Source organism: Carcharodon carcharias, chromosome 3 (assembly GCF_017639515.1).
Source record: "Carcharodon carcharias isolate sCarCar2 chromosome 3, sCarCar2.pri, whole genome shotgun sequence".
Lineage (NCBI taxonomy): Eukaryota > Metazoa > Chordata > Chondrichthyes > Lamniformes > Lamnidae > Carcharodon > Carcharodon carcharias.
In genome coordinates, this window is record NC_054469.1 from 135,130,121 (window position 1) to 135,158,095 (window position 27,975).

General features: G+C 41.4%; 1 protein-coding gene across 1 annotated transcript in view; it reads left to right on the forward strand.

Moving 5' to 3' along the window:
• The window catches only part of LOC121276335 (dynein heavy chain 11, axonemal-like), a 564,873-nt gene that overhangs the window by 258,136 nt on the left and 278,762 nt on the right, over nt 1–27,975 (forward strand). Inside the window, exons 40-44 of the mRNA XM_041184616.1 lie at nt 9,816–9,948; nt 17,158–17,285; nt 20,893–21,041; nt 25,336–25,486; nt 27,164–27,295. Coding sequence (XP_041040550.1) covers nt 9,816–9,948; nt 17,158–17,285; nt 20,893–21,041; nt 25,336–25,486; nt 27,164–27,295 — 693 coding nt within the window. The remainder of the gene's footprint in view (nt 1–9,815; nt 9,949–17,157; nt 17,286–20,892; nt 21,042–25,335; nt 25,487–27,163; nt 27,296–27,975) is intronic.

The window sequence follows — 27,975 nt, forward strand, 5'->3', positions numbered from 1 at the left end:
CCTGATGTGCCCTTGGTGCCTTCAGCTGTATACCTCGCTACCAGAGAAATCTGTTATGAACTCACCCAGGCATGCGTTATTTGAAGAATGCGCTTGCAGAAATACAAGAATGCCATCAAAAACACTGTGCCACTACCCCCACTCCCCAGAATACCTCATTTGTAGAGTCTATCAGCCACCCAACACACTCACACCCTTTCCTCCTCATCAAGGTTGATCATTGTATTCATTGGCAGAAACTGGTTAGGGTTAATGGGGGATTCAACAATGTTGAAGTCATGAGAATGTCGAGTTTACACTGACTAATGTTTTCATTGAAATAAAGATTATTATTAAAACTTTAACATTGTACTAAGTACCCAAGAATCCCCTTGTGCAACTTAGATGTCATGCTCTTACGCTTTCTACTACTTCTGTGTGGTACAACCCCTGAGGCTTCAGCAGAGCTGGAGGCAGGCTGCTCATTACCCAACGCTGATATGCGAGGCGCCTGTGGCGATGTCTTCTGGGTTTTGGAGCCCCATAGCAATCCTGCAGTAGACTGTTTCACCTTTGTCAGGCCAGGAGGTAGTGTGTGCTCCTCTGTGTGGTAGTCGGGGCACAAGGGATGAGGAGAGTTGTATTACCTTGTACCCTTTCTCCATCTTTCCTCTCTTGGCCCAGCTGCATTTCTCTGATAACCAAGAGTTGGAGAGCATATCAGTGAGCCTTTGAGCCACCAAGGCAAGGCTTGCTCCATCCTGTGTAAAGTGGCAACCAGAGTGTGCAGGCCATTGCTTAGTTTCAGCAGACATTTGGAGGACTATACTGTTTGATTCTCCAAGCAGTAGCCACACTTTCCGTGGAGGTGAACATAATGCAAATGCCCGAGATATCATGGCCCTGTTGTTTAAGTTGGTTCCTCCATTCTCTCTCCAGTGATATGCACCACCTCTGGAAATGTTGACAGCAGTATATGTACTTTCTGTTACTGTTCCACAAGTTCCTTTTTCATGCATGGCCCCAAGACTCAGAATCTGTGTACAGCTGAGCAGAGTTGGAAGTGCCCTGTGCCTTCCTACATGTACTCTTCACTGCTTTCTCTTCTCCAGCACCTGCTCCTACTCACATGTGCTCCTTACCATATGCCACTCTATATATCTGTATGCCTGGCCCGTCAAGGTTATATGTCTGCGCTGGTTGAGGCTAAGCAGGAGTAATGTGACAGTACATCTTCAGAGCATTGATCCTACATCCTCTCTATCAGGATCTGTGGAGGACCTGTGGAAGATGGAAGACATGAGTTTGTGCTGAAAGTAGGTGGAAAGGGTTACAATCTTGGCATTGGGCAGATTGAGAGAGCTCATATATTGATGACCTCCATTCAGCATGAGTGACAGTTAAGTGCCATAAGTAATGCATCATCTCATTTTGTCACCAGGTTTTTGAGCCATCCTCCTCTGCATCACTGACACCCGGTACTTATTGGCATTCTGCCGATCTCAAGAGCAGTCAGTGTGGCTATGTCTGTGGATCCAGCCACGGTTCTCTGCCTCTCTCTCTCTCTCTCTCTCTCTCTCGAGTCATGGCCTCTCTTCTGCAATGAGAGAAGGCAGAGAATTATGAGCGTGAGAAGTAGAATGTGTTTTGAGGATGAAATGAGAAAGTTTGAGGTGAGTGATTTTGAGGAATGGGTGTGAGAGGTAATAGAATGTGAGTATTGGCTGTTGAGATGGAGATTTGAAGAGGAGAATGTAGAGTAAGGAATGTGTGTGACAGCAATCTATGTTGGTCAGAGAGTATTGTGCAAGGGAATGCTAGCGAGCTGAGAAAGCGATGGCTGCCAGCTGAATGTGCCAGACCTAATGAGATCAGTAAACCTTTTTCTTATGACTTCATTGAGTACATTTGGGCCAGTTTCTTTGAGCAATGTGTTCTAGAGCCAACAAGGCAGCAGGCTATTCTACACTTGGTAATGTTCAGTGGGACAGGATTAATCAATAGCCTCAGAGTAGAGGAATCTCTGGATGACAGCAATCATGACATGGTATAATTTCACAATCAGTTCGAAGGTGAGAAATGTGGGTCAAAGTCTAGTGTTTTACACCTAAATAAAGTTAATTATAAGGATATGAAGGCACAAGTTTGGCTAAACTAAACTTGGAAACTAGATTAAAAGGTAGGACAGCGGAGTTGCAGTAGCAGACTTTTAGGAGATACTTAATAACTCTCAGCAAAGATTTATCCCAATGAGATAGAAAGGCTTTTTGTTAAGGCTGCATTACCCATGACTAAGGAAGGAAGTTAAGAATAGTATTAAATTGAAAGAAACACTGTACAATTCTGTGAAGATTAATAGTAGGGGACAGATTTTAAGAACCAGCAAAGTAAGACTAAAAAAAGGGGGAGAAATTAGAGTATGAGAGAAAGCTAGCTAGAAATATAAAAAGATAGTAAGAGTTCGTACGAGTATTTAAAAAGGAAAATAGTAACTAAAGTGGGTAAAGGCAAAATACTGCGGATGCTGGAAATCTGAAACAAAAACAGAAAATGCTGCAAAAACTCAACAGGTCTAGCAGCATCTGTGGAGAGAGAAACAGAGTTAATGTATGAACCTTCTTCAGATTTAAGGTGGGTGTTGGTCTTCTAAAGAGTGAGTCTGAGGAATTAATCATGAAAAACAAGGAAATGGTGAAAGCATTGAACAGGTATTTTGTTGCTGTCTTTACTGTAGAAGACTTAGAAAACCTCTCATACTTGAAAATCAAGAGGTGAATGGAAGGGAGGAATTAAAGCAATCACCATCACTAGGGAAAAGGTACTGAGAAAGCTATTATACTTAAAGGATGATAAGTACTGAGGACTTGATGGCCTGCATCTAGGGTCTTAAAAGAAGTGACTGCAGATTTAATAGAGGCATTGGTTATAATCTTTCAAAATTCCTTAGATTTTGGAAGGGTCCCAGTGGATTGGAAAATAGCAAACCTTTATTCAAGAAAGGAGAGAGGCAGAAAGCAGAAAACTACAAACCTGTTAGCCTAACATCAGTCATAGGGAAATAGCTAGAATCTGTTATTAAGGAGGGGGAGGTTATAGCAGGATACTTAGAAAATCATAATGGGATCAGGCAGAGTCAACATAGTTTTGTGAAAGTGAAGTCATGTTTAACTAATTTATTAAAGTTCTTTAAGGAAGTAACAAGCGACGTGAATAAAGGGGAGCCTGTAGATGTGGTGTACTTGTATTTCCAAAAAGCATTTGATAAGGTTCCACCTCAAAGGTTGCTACACAAAATAACAGCCCATGGTGTAGGGGGTAACATATTAGCATGGCCGGAGGAATGGTTAGCTAACAGGGAGTAGAGAGCAGGTATAAATGGGTCTGTTTCATGTTGGCAAGCTGTAACTAAGCGCTACAGGTATTAGTGTTGGGGCCTCAACTATTTACAATCTATGCCAATGATCTGAGTGAGTGGACCAAATATATTGTTGCTAAATTTGCCGATGACATCAAGATAGGTAGGAAAGTAAGTTGTCAAGAGGATGTAAAGGGTCTACAAAGGGATTTAGATAGGTTAAATGAGTGGGCATGCATTTGGCAGATGAAGTATAATGTGGAAAAATGTGAACTGGTCCACTGTGGGAGGAAGAACAGAAAAGCAGCATATTATTTGAATGGAGAGAGATTGCAGAACTCAGTGGTACAGAGGAATCTGGGTGCCCTGGTACATTAATCACAAAATGTTAATAAGCAGTTATTGCAAGTGATTAGGAAGGCAAAGAAAATGTTGGTATTTATTACAAGGGGAATGGAATATAAAAGTAGGGAAGTTTTACTGCAGCTATACAGGGCCTTGGTGAGACCTCATCTGGAATACACTGTACAGCTTTGGACTCCTTATTTAGAAAAGAATATAATTATAGAATCAGTACAGAGAAGGTTCACTTAACTCATTCGTGGGATGAAGGGCTTATCTTATGAAAGATTGCACAGGCTGAGCCTATACCCATTGAAGTTCAGAAGAATGAGGGGTGATCTTATTGAAACATATAAAATCCTGAGGGTACATGATAGGATGGAGACTGGGAGGATGTTTACTCTCGTAGAGGGGTCTAGAACCATTGGACGCAGTTTAAAAATAAGAGGTGTCCTTTTTAAGACGGAGGTGGGGAGAAATTTTTTTCTCTGAGGACTGTGAGCCAGTGGAACTCTCTTCCATAGAAAACAGTGGAGGCTGGGTCATTGAATTTATTCAAGACTGAGATAGATAGGGAGTCAAGGTTTATGGGAATCAGACACATTATTTTATCAAAGGGTGGAACAGGTTTGAAGAGCTGAATGGCCTACTCCTACCTCTATGTTCCAATGTTTTCCAGCACTGGATCCAGGTCCTGGGCAGCACAATGCTGCTGCTCACAGCCGCTGCTGCTTTCAGCTACACCTGCTTGGTCAGCCTGGCTGTCCTTCTCCACCCATCCTCAGGGCAGAGGATTTCTGCCCTGGCCCTCACTGCCATCCATCATTACCTCCAGGAAAAGTCTGAGAACTGGAGGGGCAGTCTACCCACTTCTTGTTTCCATCATGAGAGAGTTTTCTCCTTTGCACAGCTCTATTTATTGCTTCCATTGTGAGCCCTGCAGGGGCCAGTTTAAATAGGAAACCTTTCATTTAATGATTTGGTGCGTCAGTTCGCCAACCCTTCATGATGGTTGGACAACCCGGAATTGAGATGCTAATATCATGGCTCAGTTAACGAGCCATGGCTAAGCGCAATGGGGCATTTGGCAGTGTTCCTGGCTTTCTAATGGTCCTGTCATTTTGGCAGGGATTGAGGTGACAAAATCCTGCCCACTATAACCAGGGTATCCACTATGGTCTTATATTGGTTAGATTATTTACTGAAATTATATTCATGCTCAAAACTATATACTGACATATAACTTCTCACTTAGCTAGATAGTTCTTGTTTTCTCCGATATTCATTTTTAGTTGCAAAGATTGATTTAACATAAAAGACTTCTCATTCAAAATTCACTCAGGAAAACCATGTCTACTTATAAGCTTAAAAGGACAGTCTATTGGGTTTCAACCAACCTGTTGAATTTTATACATACCTGAGTATGGAGACGGGGACAGAATTTTTCTAATGTACCAGAAGTCCCACTGTCGTCCAAAGGCAGGAGGCGACTCCGTTGCAGTTGGTCCACATGTTGCCTGTGGCAGCCAACTCAATGGCTGCTGCCAAGGCTGGCACCCTTAATAAGGACAGGTTCCCATCCCCAAGAACTGCTTAACCAATCAGAGGGAGCCAAATGTCACCATCTGCCCACCAAAGCACACCACCCCTGCCCTGTCTGCCAAGTCCGACATCTCGAAACAGCACTTACCTGTCTTCAAGGGCACACAGCCATCAATGCGCCATCATCCTGCATGTGCAGCCCCAGCAATGGTCACCACTAGCAAATAGTTGAGGCTGCAACACAGATCCTTGTGAGGTGCTACTATTCACATCCTACCAATTTGAGTACTTTCCCACTATTCCTACTCCCTGTCTCCTATTGCTGCACCAATTTTCCAACCAGGTAAATAATCTACCTTTAGTTCCATAAGATTTGCTTTTATTAACAGTCTCTCATGAGTGACCTTATGTAATATATCCTGAAAGACCATATAAATAACATCCATAGACATTCCCCTGTGCACTACTTCAGACACCTCTTCAAAAAAATTCACTCAGGTACATCAGGCATGACCTTACCTTTACAAATTCACACTGGCTGTCTCCAATCAGCTCAAAAGTTTGAAAGTATCCAGTCACTCTATCTTTAATTATAGACTCTTGTAATTTTCCAACAACAGATAGTAGGCTAACTGTTTTATAATTCTCTGGTTTCCTGCTTTCAACCTTCTTAAATAGCGTAGTAGCATGTGAAAATTTCCAGTCTAAAGGAATGATCCCTGAATCAGTAAAACTTTGAAAGATCATGGTTAGGGTATCTGCAGTGTTCTCACCTATTTTCTTTAAAATTCTGGGGTGGGAACTGTTGTATGATGTTGTATATGCCTGCATGCCACTGTAATGTAAAGGTGCTCGGCAGAGCAAGGGTTAATGTTGGACTGGAGAATAGCACAGTGTGATGTATAGAATCACATGGTAATAGACTGTGAGAACAATCTAGAAAGAACACTCTGGAACCAGCCTGCATGGAGGTAACAGCACCATGCATATTAGTATTATGATAATAATGTAATAATATAGGATCTGTAAATAGTTAAAGGTAACAATAAACAGTTCATTTTTAAATATACAAATCTCAAAATCTCATTGTTGATACATCACCGCACACTATAATACAACATGGTTGGCAGCGTTGGGAACTTTTACAAGATATCATATTAGAGATGCTATCATAATCCGACATGGGGATCCATGGTGATATGAAAGTCGGGTGCTAAAAACATGAACCCAGAACAGCATCCCAAGGAATGAAAAAATACAAGCAGCTGAAGCCTAACTAGAGAGACGTGCACCCTAGAAAAAATCTTGAAGATAGTGCTGAAGACGCTTCACTACAGACCTGGAAGTGAGGAATCTACCAGAGTGAGTTAAAGTCCACTACTGAACATTGCAAGAACCTGAGTGACACCGTCCATGAGATGGTGGGCAAAAATGCCAACAGTAGCTGGACTTACATTTTAGAATAGGTGACGGTCCCAAGGGCTCAGCATCCAGAGGGCAGCTGAAAGAGAGTTGCAAGTAAAAATAAAACCTGAAAAAGGCTGGCAGAGTTGAACAGAGAAACCTGCAGAGCACAGTAATAAAAAAAATAAAACCTGCAGAGTTTAAGAGAAAGTGAACCCTTTTTGAGTCAGGTCCCTGTCTTCATACACAGAACAAAATGCTGAAATCTTAGTTTTAGAAACACTCTAAACTGAAAGGAGATAGCTTCAAACACCCTCATTTTAAAATAAGGAGAGCAGATTCAGGCTTACGGCCCAGTGCAAAACAGCACAGCACCAACAGTTGGAACGCTGCATTGATGCATTTGTTGCAAAATACAGCACTTGCAAAGCTTTTCTTTCAAAGTTGAATCAAAAATCTCCCAGCAACAAGTCTCCAAAAAAAGACAAGAGGGAAGCCGACTGTATTCTAGCAATTACAGCCTGAGTGAAAAAAAACGGTTACCCGCACACACTGTCTTAAAGCAATAACAACATTTAAATCCATAGCTACAAAAGGGAAAACCAGCCATAGATGGAAAATTGGAAGAGCCAATCTCACTTGTGCTATGGAAAGGGCTAAACCAGACCAAAGAGTGGGAGGTCTTGGAGAACACAATTTTTGGTTTACAGGAAGCTTACAGGATTAAGGAATCAGAAGTACAAGTTAATAATTTTTTATTCCTCGTTGGTTTATTTGCTGGTGAAATACTCCACAGTAAATATATAAATCAATATTCAACAACATTTGGTGAGATTTTAAAAGGCTTTGACAGGTATTTTAAACTTCAAGTTGTGGAGAGTGCAGACCCTAGAAGAAGGCCTAGCATACCCCCAATAAAACACCAAGGGCAGCAAGAGACCCCAGAGAGAGGGCAACTCCCAATAAACCACCAAGGGCAACAAAACACCCCAGAGGGAGGGCAACAAAATACTAAAGAATGAAGGTGACAGCAAACCCCAGAGAAAGCGAGTCCAAATTTCCCAGAATGGGGGAGATAGATGGCAGTACAGAGTGATCAGATGACAATGAATGAAGGAAACCTTTCTGAGGTAACTCAATAGAAGCAAAATGTGCAGGAAGTAAATTATGCTGTTGTACAAGAAAATTTTTGCATCAGAGCTGAACTGGAAATTTGAAGTGCGAGATTCAAGCTGAGTATACGCCTTTGAAAATGCACAATAAACTAAAGTCTTCAATAAACCACGAACAAACAAATTTCAGAGAAGACACAAAGGTATCAGGAGAAACAACAACCCTCAATACCACAGTTTGCAAGTCAAAGAGGGAGTTGGGAAAACTCAACCAGTTGTACAGCCAAGCAAACCAGCAGGCAGAAAAGGCATGCAAAGAAGTTGCGACACTGAAAGACTCCTTGGAGAATCAATATGTAGCAATGGAAAAACATGAGGAGCTAAAAGGAATGTTGAGTGTTACTTCAGAAAAAGCTGCGATGTAAATATCAGTAGCAACGAAACGATGCACTGAAGCCCAGAGTGAGTTGGCAAGAGGTCAACAAGAAAATAAACTGTTGAAAGAACAGTTGATTGTCCTTCAAAATCAAATACAAAAGGAATGCATAGCCTTTCAGCAACATGAAGAAATGAAGACTGTCTTCAACAGCAGAATGGAAGCACAGCAGAAGAAATGTGAGCAGACTATATTGAATTATAGGAGAACTCAAGATAAAGCAAGCGAGCTTCGCAAAGGAAAGGAAAACCTGCTGACAGACCTTCACACGCTAGGAATTCCTTAGGATAAAGTTTTTTCCTCTGGAAAATTGCAAAGCGAAGGAAAATAAATTTAATGGTACTCTGAACAAACTGAAGAACCAGTTGACAGAGAAGACCCAGCAATGTTCAATGTTACGCGAAGAAGCTGAAAGCTACAAGAAAGAGACTGAGGAGCTGAGGACACAGTTGAATGGAAAAAAGGAGGCATTGAAAGTGAAAGCCATAGACCTTTCCAAGCTGCAAGTGGATAATGAAGCCATGAGTAGCACAATTGCTGAACTGAAACAAGTTAAGACTTCGCCGGAGACAGACCTGGCCAATAGTGAATCCAGAATTAAGGACAAGGACAAAGTTCTGTTGCAGTAAGAAAACAAAGTTACAAAATGAGATCAGAAAATGTAAATACTGAAGCACAAGGCACTAGAAGAGGAAACAGCTGAGCTGCGTGAAAGGATTCATAAGCTTGCAAAATGGTTTGAAAATAAAACAGTAAACAATTGTTTGGCTGAGATGGTAAAACAAGTGGAAATGAAGATTCCATTTGCGAAACCTATACATCCAGCAAGAACATGGTAGGCACTATGAAAAAATAAAATTTGAGTCCACTCTAGGAATGAATGGAATGCACATTCCCCTTGGAAGGAACAACACAAACCCATGGTATTCGAAAGAAGCAGACAAGTTGTTAAGAAAGAGAAACATAACTCAAAGGAGCGCAAAAAGCGCATCAAATGGAGATGACCAAGTACTGGAAACACAGAGTACTACTATCATTCCTCACACCTGACAGACCGAGATGTGGAAGAACTGTAAAGCCTCAAGACTATCTGAATTTATAAAGTCAGCGACGTGAAATGGGAGAGCAGGGATAGCAAATAAAGATTGTATCACAAATAGGTACAATCCGTTGGAAGGGAATGTTTTCTTTGGAGAAGGAAGGGGGATGTTGTATGTGCCTGCATGCCACCGTAATGTAAAGGTGCTCAGCAGAGCAAGGGTTAATATGCAACTGGAGAATAACACTGCCCACGGTATGATGTACAGTCACATGGTAATAGACTGAGAGAATAGTCTAGAAAGAACACTCTGGAACCAACTTGCATGGAGGTAACAGTACCATGCATGACAGTAACCTGGGATCTGTAAATAGTTAAAGGTAACAATAAACGGTTCATTTTTAAATATACAAGCCTCAAGGTCTCATCGTTGAGGCACCAGTATTACTGTAATGTCAGAAATCAGTATCAGCATCAATATTTTAAATGTATTTTTATACAAAATTTGATTTTTAATAAAAAAATTAAGTACCTTAGCAATGAAACTTGTGTAATATGTTCTACTTTAACAATTAACATGTGAATTAATATCCTTTCTATGTACAGATATTAAAGACTTTGTTCAGGACATATGTAAACGTGAAACAAAAACCTCTCTGGAATGATCTTAACCCAAAGGCCGTCAGCACAGATGAGATGTTTGGTTTTATACACCCTGCAACCCGAGAGTGGAAGGATGGCAAGTATTCCAAATATAGTATTTTGAACAGCTGTAGCTCTGCTGATAAAACGAGTTAGGATTATTGTTGAAGGTATTCATTTAATATTTAATTTACTAATAAGAAACACCTTATTGCTGCCAAGTATTCAAAAGACTATTAAATTACAATCCGTGTTCGTTTCTCAATTTTATCAGTGAAAATAGATGCATTAAAGTACATAGGTTGACAATACCCTGTTGTAGAGGTAAGTTTTTAGTCTTTTGGCATTTCCTTTTTATAATCATCAAGGTGAGGGATGTCAATATTGGGGAATGAAGTACTTATGAACTTTGAGAATATCAATGGAGTCCAGTAACATATTTATTATGTTCCATAACTAGTAATCCAGAGGCCTGTACTAGTGATCCAGAGACGAGTTCAAATTCCACCACAACTACTGGAGAATTTACATTCAGCTCATTTAAGTAAATCTGAAATCAAATATGCTACTTTCAGCAAGGGTCCCATGAAACTACCACATTGTTGTAAAGACGTATCTGATCCACTGATGTCTTTCAGGGAAGAAAATCTGTCGTCCTCACCTGGTTTGGTCTATTAGCGCACCCAAACCGACAACAATATGGTTGACTCTTAACTGCCCTCTGAACTGCCACGGAAACCACAATGAAAATGTCTAATTAATCTAAAAGTGGATGGATCACCTGGCATTGACCCAGGCATCAGACACGACAAGGCACGCCCAGCTTAGTCGATTCTTTAGAGCTCTCATAAGAACATACGACAAAGGAGCAGGAGTAGACCATTGAGCCATTTGAGCCGCTGTGCCATTCAGTGGGATCATGGCTGATCTTCTAATTCAATACCATCTTCCTGCACTATTCCTGTATCCCCTGATGTTTTTAATATGTAGAAATCTATCGATCTCAGCCTTGAACATACTTCACTAGTGTCAGGGTACTTGTGAAAAATTTGGGAGAGCGGTCTCACAGACTAGTCGTACAACAACCTGATATAGGCTCAGATTTTCATCCCCAGGCTGGGTGTACAAAGTCAGGAGCTCTCCCAGCTCTGCGAGCCCGACTTCAAAAATGTCCACCTGTAAGGCGGAGTTTTGGCTGAAAGGGACTGGCTGAAATAGGAGCCGAGTCTGGGGACCCCCCAATGAGCCTGCCAGGTGCGGAGGCCTGTCTCTGTGCTCTGGCACCGTGTTCAAATAAATAAAAGATTAAATCAAAAAACAGCCCTCACCATTTATATCCCCTTACTCCATTACACAGTCCCTGTGCCCCAACCATGCCAACCGCATGCCCCCATACCCAACCCGCATGGCACTCCCTATTCTATATGCAAACCCATGCCCCCCATTCACCCCCAATAGCTCCTCATACCCCTTATGCCAACATGTGACGAGCATCCGCAATCCTTTACGCTTACCTTAGCTCATCTGGTATCCTTGGACACTTCCTTGACAGCTTTGGCACTTTCTTGACAGCTTTGACAGTTCCTTGACAGCTTGACAGTTCCAGTGAGTTTATGCATAAGAAGTGCATAATCATGCCATTGACAGAGCTATGAGACCCCATGACCAAAGGGTCTGATCGAAGCTCTGCTACTGAGTCATTCTTGATGATTGACAATGAAATCCCTCAACGTAGAGTACATTCTGTTCCCTTGTTACTATTAGTCCTTTTTCCAAGAGGTGTTCAAGGTGGTGGAGTACTGATTCATCAGCTGGGGGAGGGCACTAGGTTGTAATCAACAGGAAGTTTCCTTGCCCATTTATCTCGTGATGCCATGTGGTTTCATGGGGTCCGGAGTCAATGTTATGGACTTAGGATGACTCCCTCCCAACTTCAGTGAGACAAGTGGTACGCAGGGATGGTGATGAAGGAGTGTAGAATATTGGCTGAAAGGTATAATTCTGTAAATGTGACAATGGCCCACATTTATGCTCGGTTGGAGACTCTCCATCATGGTGAAAATCCCAGAAATGGCTGAAAATTCTAAGCACCATCCCCGAACACGGCATTTCCCATCTTCACTAGGGCGGGATTGGATTTGGGCCAGGGTTCGCACATGCACAATTTGCTGAGACAGCTGGCCATTTAAATCATCAACTGCCTCCACTGAAGTGGGATTTTGGAAGACCAGGAGTGTGCAGATTAGAACAGAAAAGGTAAGAGGAGGTCTGAACTTGGTGGATGTGTTTGGATAGTCAGGGAACCAATTTGGAGAGGTAAGGTACCTCTTTGGAAAAGGTCCCAGGACACCTTTGGGAGAGGCAAGGCACCTTCTGGGATTCTTAAAATTAAACATGATTATTGCTGGCTGAGTTCTGATGGAGATACCTGCCAGGCTGGACCTGCAGCGGGTAGTGAGGCAACCAGGATGAGTGAAAAACCTACTTGACCTTGTTTTCACTAACTTAACTGTCTTGGAGGATTCTGTCCATGACAGTATTGGTAGGACTAACCACCATACAGTGCTTGTGGAGATGTAATCCAGTCTTACACTGAGGGGATCTTCCATTGTATGACCGTACCACTGTGCTATATATGATCATTTCAGAACAGCTCTATCAACTTAAAACTGGATATCCATGAGGCACTGCAGACCATCATCAGCAACAGAACTGGATTCAACTACAAACTCTAAACTCATAGCCTGGTCTATGCCCCCCTCATTCTGCCTTTGCCTACAGGCCAGGGGATCAACACTGATTCAATGACAAGTGTAGGTGAGCCTGCCAGGAGCAGCATCAGGCATACCTTAAAATAAGGTGCCATCCTGATGAAGCGACGGCGCATGCTAAACAACCAACCACAACCAATGGATCTGCTCGAAGCTCTGCAGCCCGACCATATCCATTCATGAATGACAATGGACAATTAAGCAAGTGGTGGGAGGAGAAGGCTGCACACACATCGCCATCTTCAAAGCTGTCAGAGCCCATCTTAACTTCCTCCTGATGTCCCCAGCGACACAGATGCCTTTTGTAAGCCAGTTCAATTCACTCCAACAAATTCTGTCTTGCCCACTTGTGCTGTAACCCCAATATCAAAAGAGCATCCCCTGCTGCACATAATTAACAATAATAATTTCCAAGACAACCAGTTATCCTGTGATATAAGTGATAACCGCTCAATGTCAGTTGTGGCAAATTAACATTTCTTGTGCTATATTTGACTCCACTCGGCATAAGTTGCTTAAATTAATTTCACTTAAGCCTCTTACAACTGACAGAAAGAAGAAAATTTTGTGTCATTAAATGAAATTGGATGGGCATCTGAAGGAAATAAACTCGCAAGGCTACAGGGACTGAATGGGCAAGCGGGATTAACTGGATTGTTCTGTGGGGAGCCAGGATGGACTCGATGGACTGATTGGTCTCATTCTGTGCTGTAAATGGCTCTGACTAAATCCAGGTCCCAAAGCTGAATGAATTGCACCCTAATCTGTTGACCACGTGGTCTTTATTAACTTGGAAAAAAGCTGGCAATTAAAGAAGTTGGAATTAAAACAAAGTAGCCATATCACTGATTGTGGATCCAGTACAGTTCATTACAGCTGCCCCCCACCTACCATCTCTTGTCTTCAGGCGATCCCTTCTAACCGCCATGCAGAAATGGGAACAGGAAAGTTCACTGAAGACCTAAGCTCCATCACTTTGTCATGCCATTTACATCCACTGAGTTGAGCGATGGATGCCACTGGAAGCAGTGGTGGTGGAGAAAAATCTCAGCAGCGAATTTTAGTGTTAGATTTGGCAAAAGATTTCCTTTTCACATTTGCCTCTATTTTGCATCCTGGAACCCAAATTTTTGGGCAGTAATACTGAGAAAAGTACCCCCATCTAACCCCAGTTTTCTCAGCATTGCCTATCCATTCACACTTTTCCACCTGAGAGAGTTTAACTCATTGAGTAAGCTGTGTATTACTACGGTGACATACAGCATTTCACTCTTGAGTGTCAGCTTAGCTTAGATGATCTCACCCTTTTCTCTACCCAGAGGCATTATGGTTTCAGACCCTACTCCAAGCAATTATGCACGTACTCTAGGATGACACTTCAGTGCAGTACTGAGAGAGCACTGCATTGTTTGATGGGTCATCCTTTAAATTAGATGTTAACCCAAAGCTCCATTGGCTTTTCTGGCGATTCAGATGGTTGTTAACAATCTAAGAGCCTCTATTCAAAGATGATAAAGAGGTTCCCTGGTGCTCTCACTAACTCCCTTCTCTCAGCCTACACCATCAAAAACAAAAACTTGTTATTCATCTCATTCTTTGTGGGACATTGCTTTGTTCAAAATAGCTACCGTGCTTGCCTACATAACAACAGTGATTGCGCTTTAGACATCGTAAGGTACAATGTGAATCAAAGTCCCTTCTTTGTTAAGTGCCCAATGTACAAAGTTAAGTGGTTTTACTATATAAATTAAGTATATTGGCATCTGAAGAAAATCCTTCTAGAAGCAATTTCTGTTGGGTTTGGGAAATATAGGGGGCAGAATTTAATGCTCTTCCCCCATGGTGAGTTTGTGGTGGGGCAGCATTTAATCAGATGGGAAGTTAGTGCTTAGGAACCCTGCTGCCTTCCTGCCTCCACCCTGATTAAGGCCCATGGACAGGCTTCCTGCCCCACTTCTAATTGAAGCCCTTATGTGGACAATTAATGCCCACATAAGGGCCTCATTCTGCCAATACTGGAATTAACCTAGCGGTGGAAAGGTGGGGTTCTCCATCCATAAAGCACAACAAGCAAACCCATGCAGGGTTGCTTTCGGACTCTTGGAGGAAGGGTCCCTTGTTCAAAGGCACCCAATGCCTGATCAAGGGGCCTGGCATCTTGAAGATGGGGCCACTGAGAGCCAAACCCTGCCATTGTTGCCAAGCCCTTTCCACCCTTCGCTGTGACTGACATTCTGCGACGCCCACCATCGCTCACCTGTGACCTGGGATCCAGCAACGATACTAAGCCTCAGGTGGGTGTCATACCGGCTGCAGCCACAGCCTCCCCAGTGGCACTGCTGATCTATAGAGCTGCCAGCCTCTGATTGGCCAGCAGGCTGGACATCCCCCCTCAGAATCCTTGATCCTGGAGAAGGCCTGCTGCTGTCTAGTTAAATGCTTGAGTGGTACTTAATTTGGCGGGCCTTACCTAAAAGAGGTAATGTGGGTCTCCAGCTAACTTCCCAACCAGCAGGTGAGACCCCCTGTTGCCTCCATCAAATACCACCTAGGGTATCTGTGTGCTATAACCACACACCTGACATTGTGGGTCACGACTGCACATTGCTGACGTTAGTAACTGTAATGCCGCTGCAATGACTGAGCTTATAAAGTTGTCAACCTTTGATTATCAGTTGCAGAATTTTAAAAGATATATATTCTATTTTCTCCACCTCTTACGCTTTTTGAATTGTATTCATTGTGGTGGGTGCCCCACCAAAACTTAACAGTCTGTTGTGTATAAAATGCGAATTTGGATTGTGATTAGAATATATTTTAATTTTTAATTTAGAAGGTAGAGCAAATGCATTGTTGTCATGTTTTGATTTTAAATCTGTGTCCCCTGGTTACCGATTCTCTTGCCTGTGGAAACAATTTCTCTCTTTTGACTTTCTCATTCGCCTCAAATTTAAATACCTCTATTAAATCTTCCCTTAACCTTGTCTACTTTAAGAAGAACCAACCCAGCTTCTCCACTCTCTCCAGATAACTTAAACCACTCATTGCTAATGTCATTCCAGTAAATCACCTCTGCATCTCTCTAAGACCTCACTACCCTTTCTAAAATGTGGAAATATTACTCCAGCTGGGACTGGAGTTGGAGGTAGTAGCATAGTAATATTGTCACTGGACTAGTATTTCAGAAACCCAGGGTAATTTCTTGGAGACCTAGGTTCGAATCCCACCATGGCAGGTGGTGAAATTTGAATTCAATAAAGATTAAAAGACTGATGACCATGAATCTAATGCCAACTGTCAGAAAAACCCATCTGGTTCATTGATGTCCTTTAGAGAAGAAAATCAGCCATCCTTACCTAGCCTGGACTACATGTGACTCTCAACCCACAGCAATGTAATTGATTCTTAAAAGCCCTCTGAACAAGGGCAGCTAGGGATGGGCAATAAATGCTGCCCCAGCCAGCAAAGCCCACATCCTGTAAATGAATAGAAAAAAAGTCAAGTTTTTCATCATTGGCATACTTTGAAATTATGCTCCCTATACCCAAATCCATGTTATTAATTTATATCAAATAGTGCAGTGGCCCTAATAATACAACTATTGCACCAGTGTATACTTCCCTCTAGTCTGAAAAACAACTGGTCACTATTATCTACTTTCTGTCTTGCAGCCAATTTCTTATCTGTGTGCCATTGTCCCTTTAATCCCATGGGTTTCAATTTTACTGACAAATTTATGGAACACTTCATCAAATGAAGTCCAGATACACAACATCAACTGCACTATCTTTAACAACCTTCTTTGTTATTTCATTGAAAACCTTGATAAAGTTAGTCAGATATGACTTTTCTTTAACAAATCCATGTTAGCTGTCATTTATTAACCCATACTTTTCCAAGTGACAATTAATTTTACTCCCAATTACAGTCTTTATAAGTTTCCCCACCATCGACTTAAGCTGTTGAGCCTGAAAGTTTCCTGTTTATCCCCCTGCCTTATTTTGAACAGCGATGTAATATTTGCAACCCTCCAGTCCTCTTGCAACTTCCCCACCCAAGGAGGATTGAAAGATTGTGGCTTTACTTCCCTCAGCAACCAGGGCTACATCCCATCTGGTTTGGGTGTTTTTTTCTAATTTGAGCACTGTCAATCAAATCAAATTCTGCCCTGTCTCATGTGCATTTACGTTTGCACACTGTAGGGAGGTATTGCAGGGTAGCCATCAGGAACAAAATCTTTTTTCTGTTCCCTTGCCTATAGGCCCTAAGACTAATTGAAGCAACTCTACTAAAATCCCTGGTGAAAATTTGTTCTTAGTGCAGACCATGCTGCTTTGTATAACTCCATGCCTCAGTACTAAATACATTGAAATTAATACTACGCTAGCGGTGGAGCCTAAATGGGTATTGCACTCTTATCTGTTGCATATTGTAATTTTTAGGCCGGCAGAAAAATCTTGAAATATACTTGACAGTTTCAGTAAAGCTGTGTATAACTGCATTTCTCCTATATTTGCTGTTTCTGTTGTTCACAGGTCTTTTTTCCTCTATCATGAGAGAGCAAGCCAACATAACACATGATGGTCCAAAGTGGATTGTGCTGGATGGTGATATAGATCCCATGTGGATTGAGTCATTAAACACAGTTATGGATGATAATAAGGTAGATAATGCTTTCATTAGGGAATAGTACAAGTGTGTGTTAGGAATTATCAAAATACTTGAGATGGGCAAAATATGCATGCATGTTACTCTGTTCTTTTGTAAACTCTGGCCCATCACACAGATGTCCTAATTAGTCTGAAGCATCCCTACTTAACAGAATCCTTCATTTCATTTTTAAATCTACTATTAATGCTGCTAAGCAAAATCTTATTTTTATCTATCTTTTCCTTCCACTTTTACCTTGATGGTCGAGGCGAAGAGTGTCTTTTCGTGTTCTATTCAAACCATTGTAACAACAATTTTTATCCCATCAGCTCCATTCTATCCTCTGCTCTCAGGAATCCATTAAGAACTCTGACCCTGCTGCTGCCTAGAATGTATGCCTTTAAACTTATTTCTGTCCTGTGCCACCTATTAGCCTCTGAATTCTGGTTATATTTTCTTCTGGAAATGCATTATTTTTACAAAAAAGCCCTATGAAAGATGGTCTTTTCTCTGCTTTCCTAAGTAATCAAAACTTGTTTCAGCTAGATCGTATGCCAACAGTGGACATAACCTCCAGATCCCCTACATTGTAATGGTTGATTCATTACATCTTGATTTGCATTCAACTCTTTGTTTTTTTAAATTTTATTCATTCATGGGATGTGGGCATTGTGGCAAGGCCAGTGGTTATTGTCCATCTCTAATTGCCTTTGGGAAGATGCTAATGAGCTGTCTTCTTTAACCACTGTAGTCCATGTGGTGTAGGTACACCCATAGTGCTGTTATGAAGGGAGTTCCAGGACTTTGACCCAGTGACAGTGAAGGAATGGCGATATAGTTCCAAGTCATGGTGGTGTGTGACTTGGAGGGGACCTTTCAAGTGGTGGTGTTCCCATGTATCTGCTGCCCTTGGCCTTCTAGCTGGTAAAGGTTGTGGATTTGGAAGCTGCTGTCAAAGGAGCCTTGGTGAGTTGCAGCAGTGCACCTTGTATACAGTACACACTGCTGCTGCTGTGCATCGGTGGTGGAGGGACTGAATGTTTAAGACAGTGGATGAGTGCCAATCAAGAAGGCTGCTTTGTCCTGGATGGTGTCAAGCTTCTTGATTGTTGTTGGAGCCACCTCATCCAGGCAAGTGGAGAGTTTTCCACCACATTCATGACTTGTGCCTTTTAGATGGTGGACAGGCTTCGGGGAGCCAGGAGGTGAGTTACATGCTGCAGAATTCCCAGCCTCTGACCTGCTCTTGTAGCCACAGTCTTTATATGGCTGGTCCTATTCAGTTTCGTGTCAGTGTTGAACCCCACAATATTCTTAGTGAAAGATTCAGCAGTGGTAATGCCATTGAATGTCATGGGGAGATGGTTCGATTCTCTCTCGTTGGAGATTGTCATTGCCTGGCAATTGAGTGACGTGAATGTTACTTGCCACTTATTGGCCCAAGCATGAATATTGTCCAGGTCTTGCTGCATTTGGACGTGGACTGCTTTAGTATCTGAGGAATCGTGAATGATGCTGAACATTGTGCAATCATCAGCAAATGTTCCTACTTTTGACCTTATGATGGAAGGAAGGTCATTGATAAAGCAGCTGAAGATGGTTAGGCATCGGACGCTACCCTGAGGAATTCACAAAGGTGCATAAAAGGTGCATAAAAAAAACCAATACCTGTAAATTTTTCAAAAACAATCTTTCATCTCTTACAAGTTTGTTCAACAGCTGCCACGTGTCACTTTGGATAGCTATGCCTTCAGTCTATCTTCATCTTTTAATGCTCACTAGCTCCTCTGAATCTCTACTCTTCCTTCGCTGTTATGGGTGCCTCCAAGAATCTGGGTTTCTCCTCTTGTGCCAAACACAGCTTTTCTCCTCAAGAACTCTTAACCTTGATCAAAGCCCAAGTAACTTCCAAGACTGGAATACTGTGCCAACATGTAGGGAGAATTTTCTCAGCACTTACGTACCTGGAAAAAAAAAGTTATCTGATATGAACTACTATGGTCATTTGTAGGCTCAACTCTTTTTTTGTGGCAGCCTTTCTTGTCTTTATTTTATTGATATATGGCCAATGCTGCTTTAAATTTTCTCCCTCGCCTTTCCGAACTGTAGAAATGCTATCCTCCACACAGTTTTTCTTCCTTTCCTACACATTGCAAGTAAATTCAGGCTTATTATGCAAACTCCTCCACTTGTTCACACTTTAAATTTACCTCAGACTTGTGTCACTCATTTCCTTCTTCAGCTTTTTGCCCCTCCAACATTTTTTAATTTTCAAATTCCAAGCTTGGCATTACCTAACCATTACTTCCTGATTTACCTCATTTTTTACTATTTCCAACCTTGATTGTGTCCCACCCTGCACCCTAATTTCTCAATAGTAAAAAATCTAGGAGTTATGAAGTTTCCATTTTAACGCTGGGGTCTTGGGAAGCATCCTTCAGCAAATCCACATGGTAGCTGTAATGCTGAAGTATTCGAATCCAGTCATTTTATAATTTATTTGCTTTGTAGTAAATTTAGAACTTTCCTGAGCTGATTTATCTTGACTTCGTTGGTGTTCATAGATCGTGCAAGTTATAACACAGAAGAAGACTGTTCCATGCTAACTCTTCAAATCTTTTACTCTTTCCTATTTCTATTTCCTTTCTTTATTTCCTTTTTATATTACTTCTGTCCAACATTTCTCCAATTTTTCTTTAGATTATGTTATAGTCTCTGCTCCACTGTTAGCATTCCATATGTCCTGATAGCCCTCTATGGACAAAAGTAACTTCACCCTTTGTTCATCTGGTGATAAACCTGCCCCCATGCTCCCTAGTTACGAATTCACCAATTATTAGAGGATCTTACCTTATTTATCTTTTTCACAACCTTGAAACCTATACTGAGTCTCTTAACCTTTGCTTTGGTGAAGAAAACCCTGATTTTTCAAGCCCTTCTTTACAGCTGTAACCTCACATTCTTGATCTAATTTAGTGATACTTCACGGCACCCTTTCTATGTTTCTAATAGGTTTGCTGGAACCAACCAGAACTGTAAGCAATACTCCCATCAGTGGCCTAATCCACGCCTAGGATGAGTTCAATATCACTTCCTTGCATCTATATTTAGGACCCCAATGTAAAATGCAGAATCCCATTTGCCCTTTTTTTGGCCTCACCTACCTGAAATTCAACCGTTAAAGAGTTATGGGATAAAATTTTGACTTCACCACCTGGGTTGTAACCTTGGAAGTTGGATCACTTGTTCATTTTAGAACTCACATGATTGTGATTCTATTGACAGTAGAATGAAAATTAAGTTGGTTCTACAAAGCGAAAATGATCCAACCCTTCAGACTATCACCCAAGGGCTGAGGACAAAAATCTTCCTTTATGATCTTCACACTAAGATTTCTTTGCTCCTCCATTTCAGAGTCTTGAGAAAGTGAATTTCTGTTTGACGTTTTTGTGTTTCCACAGCCCTTTCTCGTGGTTTAGTGAGTCACCCACTTGTTTTGAAAAGGAATATATTAATTTTATTTTTTCATTTAAAACTTTAACTATTTTTCTGTTGTTGTAAATTGTAATATGTGAAACAATATTAACTGTTGAAAATCTTTTTTTGATATTTGTATGCAGGTCCTGACACTTGCCAGCAATGAACGTATTCCACTTAATCCTTCCATGCGCCTTTTGTTTGAAGTAAGCCATTTAAAAACAGCTACACCGGCCACTGTTTCCCGAGCTGGCATTTTGTATGTCAATCCTCAGGACTTGGGCTGGAATCCGTGAGTTATTGATTTTATTGGTGCTAGTAATAATGCAAACGACTGTGCATGTTTTGCATCATACCTTTTGGTAGATGTGTTTTATGTTAGCCATGGTGCAGTTAGTAGCACTCTCACTTCTGAGTCAGCCGATCGTGGGTTCAACTGCCACTCCAGAGACTTAAATGAACACCCCAGTGCACTAATGGTATGCTGTAATGTTGGAGATGCGTGTTTTGGGTGAGATATTAAACTGAGTGCCTGATGTCTCAGATGGGTATAAAAATCTCTATTTCAAAGAAGAGCAGGGGAATTATACCTGGTCTCCTGGCCTATATTTATCCCACAATCAACATCACTAAAAACAGATTATCTTGTCATTGACACATGGTTGTTTGTAGGAGCATACTGTAAGTAAATTAGCTAACATATGTCCTACATTACAACAGTGACATTACATTTCAAAAATAAACGCTTAAGGAGCATCCTGAGGTCATGAAAAGTGCTACATAAGTGCAAGTCTTTTTGGGCACCGCATAGTGAAATAGGCCTGTTACTGTAAGTTGAAGGATAGGTAGTTTTATACTTATGGAAGCATGATATTAATAGTCGCTTGGTACAGAACTTGAGTATTGCTGAAAAAAGAGACATGTTGTGAAGCTTCTCACCTTGCATTCATCAGGACAAACGTAAGAAAGCCAAATTTCAAAGGAAGCAACAATTTATACTGCATGAGAAAAGGGTGTCAATCGGTTGACAAGTCGACCCTGGTCGTGGTGTTGCCATGGAGAATGCACCAGAGAGCTATTGTCCCCCACACTTTTGTTTAATTCAGAAAAAGGCACAATGTCTGGACATGTTCATTTTTTCCTGCAGATGCCAGGTCCCTGCACATCAATATATGTAGCTTCTAGCAAGCATAGGTGAACCACTTTGAGAGCCCAACAGATAATCTTAAATTGGTTGTTAGTGTGTTACACTAGTAAATTGCTGCTTGCTTTGAAATTTGACATCCTTGTTCTGTCCTCGTGTGCAAGATAAAATGCTTCAACAGCATGTCTCTCTTTTCAGTCATGCTCAGGCATTATATTGTAATATACAGTGGCTGGGAATTTTTCAGGGCTATTCCAAAGAAATTTCAAGCCAATGTTTTGTTATAGAAAAAGAACAACAACTTGCATTTAAATAGTACTTTTAATTAGAAAAAATAGTCCCAAATCATTTAAGATAGATGTAAAAAGTCAATGAGCGATGCTCAGTCAAAGAAGGAGATATTAGTGGGAGTGACAAAGAAGTCAAAGAGGTGGGTTTTAAGACGCGCCTGAATGGATGAGAGGAAGGTGGAGAAACAGCACTTTAAATGGCTCTCAGAGCGCAAAGCTCAGGCGGTTGAAACCACAACCAGCAATGGTGGGCTGAAGAAAGAGTGGGGATGCAAAAAAGGCTAGAGTCAAAGGACTGTCATTCTCCAAGGGTGTTGTAAGGCTGGAGGAGGTTACAGAGAAAGGGTTGAACAATGATATGAATGGATTCAAACGTGATTATGTAAATTTTAAATTGGAGAGGGGACTAGAAGCCAGTGCTGGTGATAAGATGTGACTTGGTGTGGAACAGGGTACAAGCAGGAGAATTATTGATGAGCTGATGTTTAAAGAGGGTGAAGGATCAGAGACTGGGTAGCAAAGCAATGGAGTAGTTGAGTCTAGAAGTGACATAGGCACACATGAGGTTTTCAGCAACAGGTTGAGTCAAGGTTGAAGATGGGCAATGTTACCAAGGTAGAAGCAGGCTTTATGATGGAATGTTTCTGGGAGTCAAATAGGATACCTGTATTATGAACAATCTGAGACAATAGTCAGCAAGGGAAAGGGAGTTGGTGCTGAGATTAGAAAACATATGGCAGGGCCTCAAGATGATGGTTTCAGTCTCCTGGTGTTCAACTGGAAGTAATTGCAATTCACCCAACATGAGAGAAAGATCAAGCAGTCTGACAATACAGAGCTAGTGGAGGGGCCAAGAGAGGTAGTGATAGTAGAATTGAGTGTCATCATAGTGGACATGGAAACTGACCCCATGACTGTGGATGTCCATCACAGTGTTTGATCCCGAGCCAACAATTCCACGTCTTTTCCTGGCAAGCGTCCCGACTTCATTGCATACTTCCACGATATTTCGTTCAGCGGGTGTGTGCCGTAGTCGGCAGCGTGCCCACCGTTAATTAAAGGGCTGATTAAAGCCATTAAAAAGGAAATTAAATTGAAATTTACACAAGCAAAAATGCCAAGCAGCCTTTGCATCCCACAGGCAGGATGAGATTTCCTAAAGCAAATAAAAATAAAATAAAAATTTTACCTTTGAATTAAAAACATGTCCCTGCTCATGTGACAGAGTCACCCGAGGGGACATGTTTTATGACATTTTTGTTTTTTTAAACAGCAGCTCCATCTTCCTGAAGCAGCTCCATGCCTCGGGGAGATTAGTGCGTTCTTTCGCGGGTGTGCGCCCGCTCACACTTCCCCCCACCCCACACAGGCAGCGCTGAGCGCTGCCGTTGGCGTTTCGTGATTCCTCAATTGGTCTGCCCGTGTAAAATTGCGGTGCAGTGCCGATCCTGGGCAGCGGTCGGCTTCCCAACCACCCCTGCCAAGCACCCTCGCTAAGGGCAAAATCTTGCCCCTAATATTTTATTAGACTCATACCCATTCAGGGGAAGCTATTTGTGAAGGTACCTGACTTTCACATTCAGCAGACTTTCTATTTACTTCTCTTTTTGCAGTCTAGTGTGATAGCCACTGGACCAGTGATCCCAGGGATTTGTTAGTATTTCCTTATTCAGAAATTTAACTTAAATATTCTTTAGATTTATATATTACTTTGATAATTTTTTTCCTACAGGGCAAATCAGGTCATTGGTACCTTATGCAATTTATATTTGATAGATTACAAGGAGATATGTTTTCCTTTTTGACAATTCTGTATCATTCCAGTTTTTTTTCCATTTTGGTTTATGTTCGATTTAAAAGAATAGCAGCATATGATTCACGTAGCAAATTTTTTGATTTTTAGAGGTTTGACCTTTGCTTTATGAAATGGTGAGGTAGCCATTATTAGTAACCTCCTCCAGCAGTACAATCTTCTAGGATCTCTGCAACCTCCAATTCTGAACTCTTGAACATTCCCTATTTTAATCGCTCCACCATTGGTGGCTGTAATTTCAGCTGTTTAGGCGTGAAGCTTTGGAATTTCATCCTTAAACTTTTCTGTCTGTCTGTCTCTCTCTCCTATAAAAAGTTCCTTAAAGCATATCTCTGACCAAGCTTTTGGATACCTACTCTAATAACTTATGTTGCTTGTTGTCAAATTTTGTTCATGAATGCTCCTGTGTGGTGTTTTACAAGGATAAAGATGCTTTTGAAATGAAAGTTGTGGTTATTGATGTTGCCTTGGGCAGCATATAGATGAGGAACACCTGGGGAAACAGGGATAGGAAGTATGGGGATAGGAAGAGAAACAGTTGCTAGAGATGCTCTGACAATGATGGAATATCCAAGAGTGGAACAGAACAATTCAGCATGACAACAGAGGAGAGGCATTGGAGAATGTTGATGTAGTTGGCTGTGTCAAAGGCTGCAGAGAGGTCAAGGAGAAAGAGGAAAGAATGTACTATGATCACAATCACAGAGAATGCCATTTGTGATTTTGTTTAGGGCCATTTCAGCAATGTGGCAGGGCTGGAAATCTGGAGTTGCAGGAAAGATGGGCAAGGATTTCAAAACTGCAATCATCCGCCACTCTCCCCCACCCCGTGTACCCACAGAAAAAAACATCCTCAACTCCTCTGTCTTTGCAAACTCCTGCCTTGCCTCCTCTCCTTTCCAGAGTTCTAAATGTGTCCTGTTGTTGAGACATTGGAAACGCTGGCAAGGTTCCCGTCAACCATTACCAACCACCACCACCTGCAGTATAGAAATCTGGCTGCTCTCTCATCCTGTGACAAGAAGCAGCTTTAAAATGCAAGAAAAGCCCTAATCTCCACCTATTATGCCGCAACCACTATCTTGACTTCCTTCCACCATTATCAGCCAGGATTCCAGCTAACCTTATCCCCTTTAAATCGATGGCCTTGTAGGTGCGAGCAGAAACTCCTGCCCCCACAGCCCCATAAAGGAAACTTTCACTTAAGACAGGAATATGACCTACCCCAGATCTCAGTCAAATCTCCAGCTATTCTGGCAGGTTCCAGGATTTTTAAGTTTATATTTTTTGAATAAAAAGTATTGCATGTAGCCATAACTTTATGATTCTTAATGCACAGATATGTAACCAGCTGGATTGACACAAGGATTTACCAGTCAGAAAAAACCAACCTGACTATTCTCTTTGATAAATATGTTCCTTCATGTCTGGAGCAACTACGATCTTCCATAAAGACCATAACCCCCATTCCTGAAAACAGCATGGTACAGGTAAGATCGTAGCTACTTCCTCCCATAATCTTTTAGAGCTTGCTGATTTTCATAAGTCATTTAATAAGAGAAAACTACAGCTGTTAGTGATAACTTAAAATTATTTTTAATCATTTCACTGCAATAACTGTTCACCCTTTCAATATTTCTTGGAATCAATAAACAGGGAACATGCTTAAGGAATCTCAGCTGCTGGGCGAGCATCGAGAAATCAAGGTGCAACTGAACATGATTTTCCAATCATTTAAAATAATGGCACAAAGACTTTTTGTGCAGCCTATACCCAACTTCAACTATAATACCAGAGAGTGAGGTTCCCCATGTTAACATGCACTCAGAAGGTCATTTAATGAAATGGCAATTCACCTAAGAGGTTTCCAGTAATTATCCACCAGTTTAAATGCAGATACTCAGAAATCTTAGATCTCCCTTGTTCCTTGGCTTTGAGGAAGAAGAGGCAGAACATTAGGAGGGCCTGCAGTGATGCAGGATTAACAGGCATTGCATGCAGCTTTTGGTTCCCTATGCAATCCCTTTCCAGTCTGTTGATCCAGTCTGCTACTTCACTGAGATCCATCGGCAATGCTTTAGAAAATTGATCCTCCCACACAATGTAGTAATTGAGTTGTGTTGGACATGAGGCAACGTCAGGCACATCTGATAAGGGAAGCCTCCAACATACTAGGATCTGAGCCTGCTGCCAGTAAGTTCTAACACCACAAGTCCCCTTTGACAACAAAGTTAACTCAGTGGCTTACTGAAATTGAGCTGTCTACAACAAGGCTGTCGTGTGGGGATCACTATGTTATTTCTTCATGTAGGCACTACTCTCACCTTGATAGACAGCCTGCCATGGCGATGGACGTAAAAAGGTGTCACAGCAGGCATTTTGTGTCTGTTACAGTGTGGCTTACTGCAAAGTCTGAAACTGGTGTTTCTTTAGGGTAGCAAGCATACAGTTTGAAAGAGCTAGTTGAGATGTTACTGGCTATAATCCAGCATAGGAGGACCCAGCTTTATGGCCTTGAAGGAAGGAGGACTATGAAGAGCATGATCACACCCATAGAAAGAGATTGCCTTCGCATTAAAGAATGCCTTCTGATAGCTGCATTTTATTCTCTACTTTGATTGAATATATTGGACATTGCATTGCAAAATGCAGTGATCTCTGGTACAATACCCATGTGGATAGCCTTCCCACATGAACCTGAACATTGTGTCGGTTGAATTTTCAGTTATGGGATAAATTTATGCCAAGTATATCTCTGTCTTCACCTAGTACTCACAAGCATGCTTCTGACAAGGATCAATAGAGTTGATTTTGATCTTGTGTAATTGGGAATTGGTGGCATATTTTAGATCACTCCTGATTTTAATAGAAATATAAATGAGAAGATTTGTAATATGACTGTCAATTCGCTATCACTAATTTTACACAATCTCACAAAGACAAAATCAACCCCAATAGATCAAGAATTTGTATTGGGAAATAGATCTGTGTATCACACCTGCTACTATTTTGGCAAATTCAACACAGCAGGGATTAACCTAGTCTGTAAGGTGTGCTACACTGCAATAAATTCATCTCTTGAACAGTTGTTGAAATGCAGATATAACCTTTAATTCCCTGTCTTGATCATTTTTCTATACTAATCTAATCATGTTAATACCATTTAGACTCTTTGTTCCCTTTTGGACTGCCTACTGACTCCAAAGAATGTGCCCCCTGATTCTCCACGTGAACTGTATGAGCTTTATTTTGTCTTTGCCTGCATTTGGGCCTTTGGTGGAGCAGTTTATCAGGATCAGGTTAGTTCTTGCCTATTCTTGGTTTGACTCTTTGAAATTCATTTGCATAACTCCCCTTTGAGTGATGCTGAGTAGATTTATGTTGACTCCCTGGGGGCAGGCAGGCTTGGCATTCCTTATTTATATCATCAGATAGTGACGCACAGCGCCGCCTGTCCTTGGGTAATCAAGGTAACTCTGCAATTAGTGCTATGCAAACAAATTTTTCCCCTTTTATATTTATGTTATAGATTTTTTACTGTGTTGAAAATGGCTGTGACCATTCATGTTTTATACACTTCTTTTGCTGTGAGATGGTTTGACTAACAAAGAGAGTGTTATGATCCTAGAACAAACCCCAAGTTTTTGGTAAGATCCGGTTAGGGACAAGTTGGATGGAATATTAACAAAAAGCAAAGAATGACTAAAAGATTAATAAGGAGGGAAAAATTAGAGTATGAGAGAAAGAAAACTAGAAATATAAAAACTGATAGTAAGAGTTTCTACAGAAATTGAAAAAAAAAAGAGTTAACAAAGTGAGCATTGGTCCTATAAAAAGTGAGTCCAGAGAATTAATAATGGGAAATGAGGAGGTGGCAGATGAAATGAACAGGTATTTTGCATTGGTCTTCACTATAGATGGCACAAGTAACATCCCAGAAATAGTTATAAATGAGGAAATGGAAGGGAGGGAGGAACTC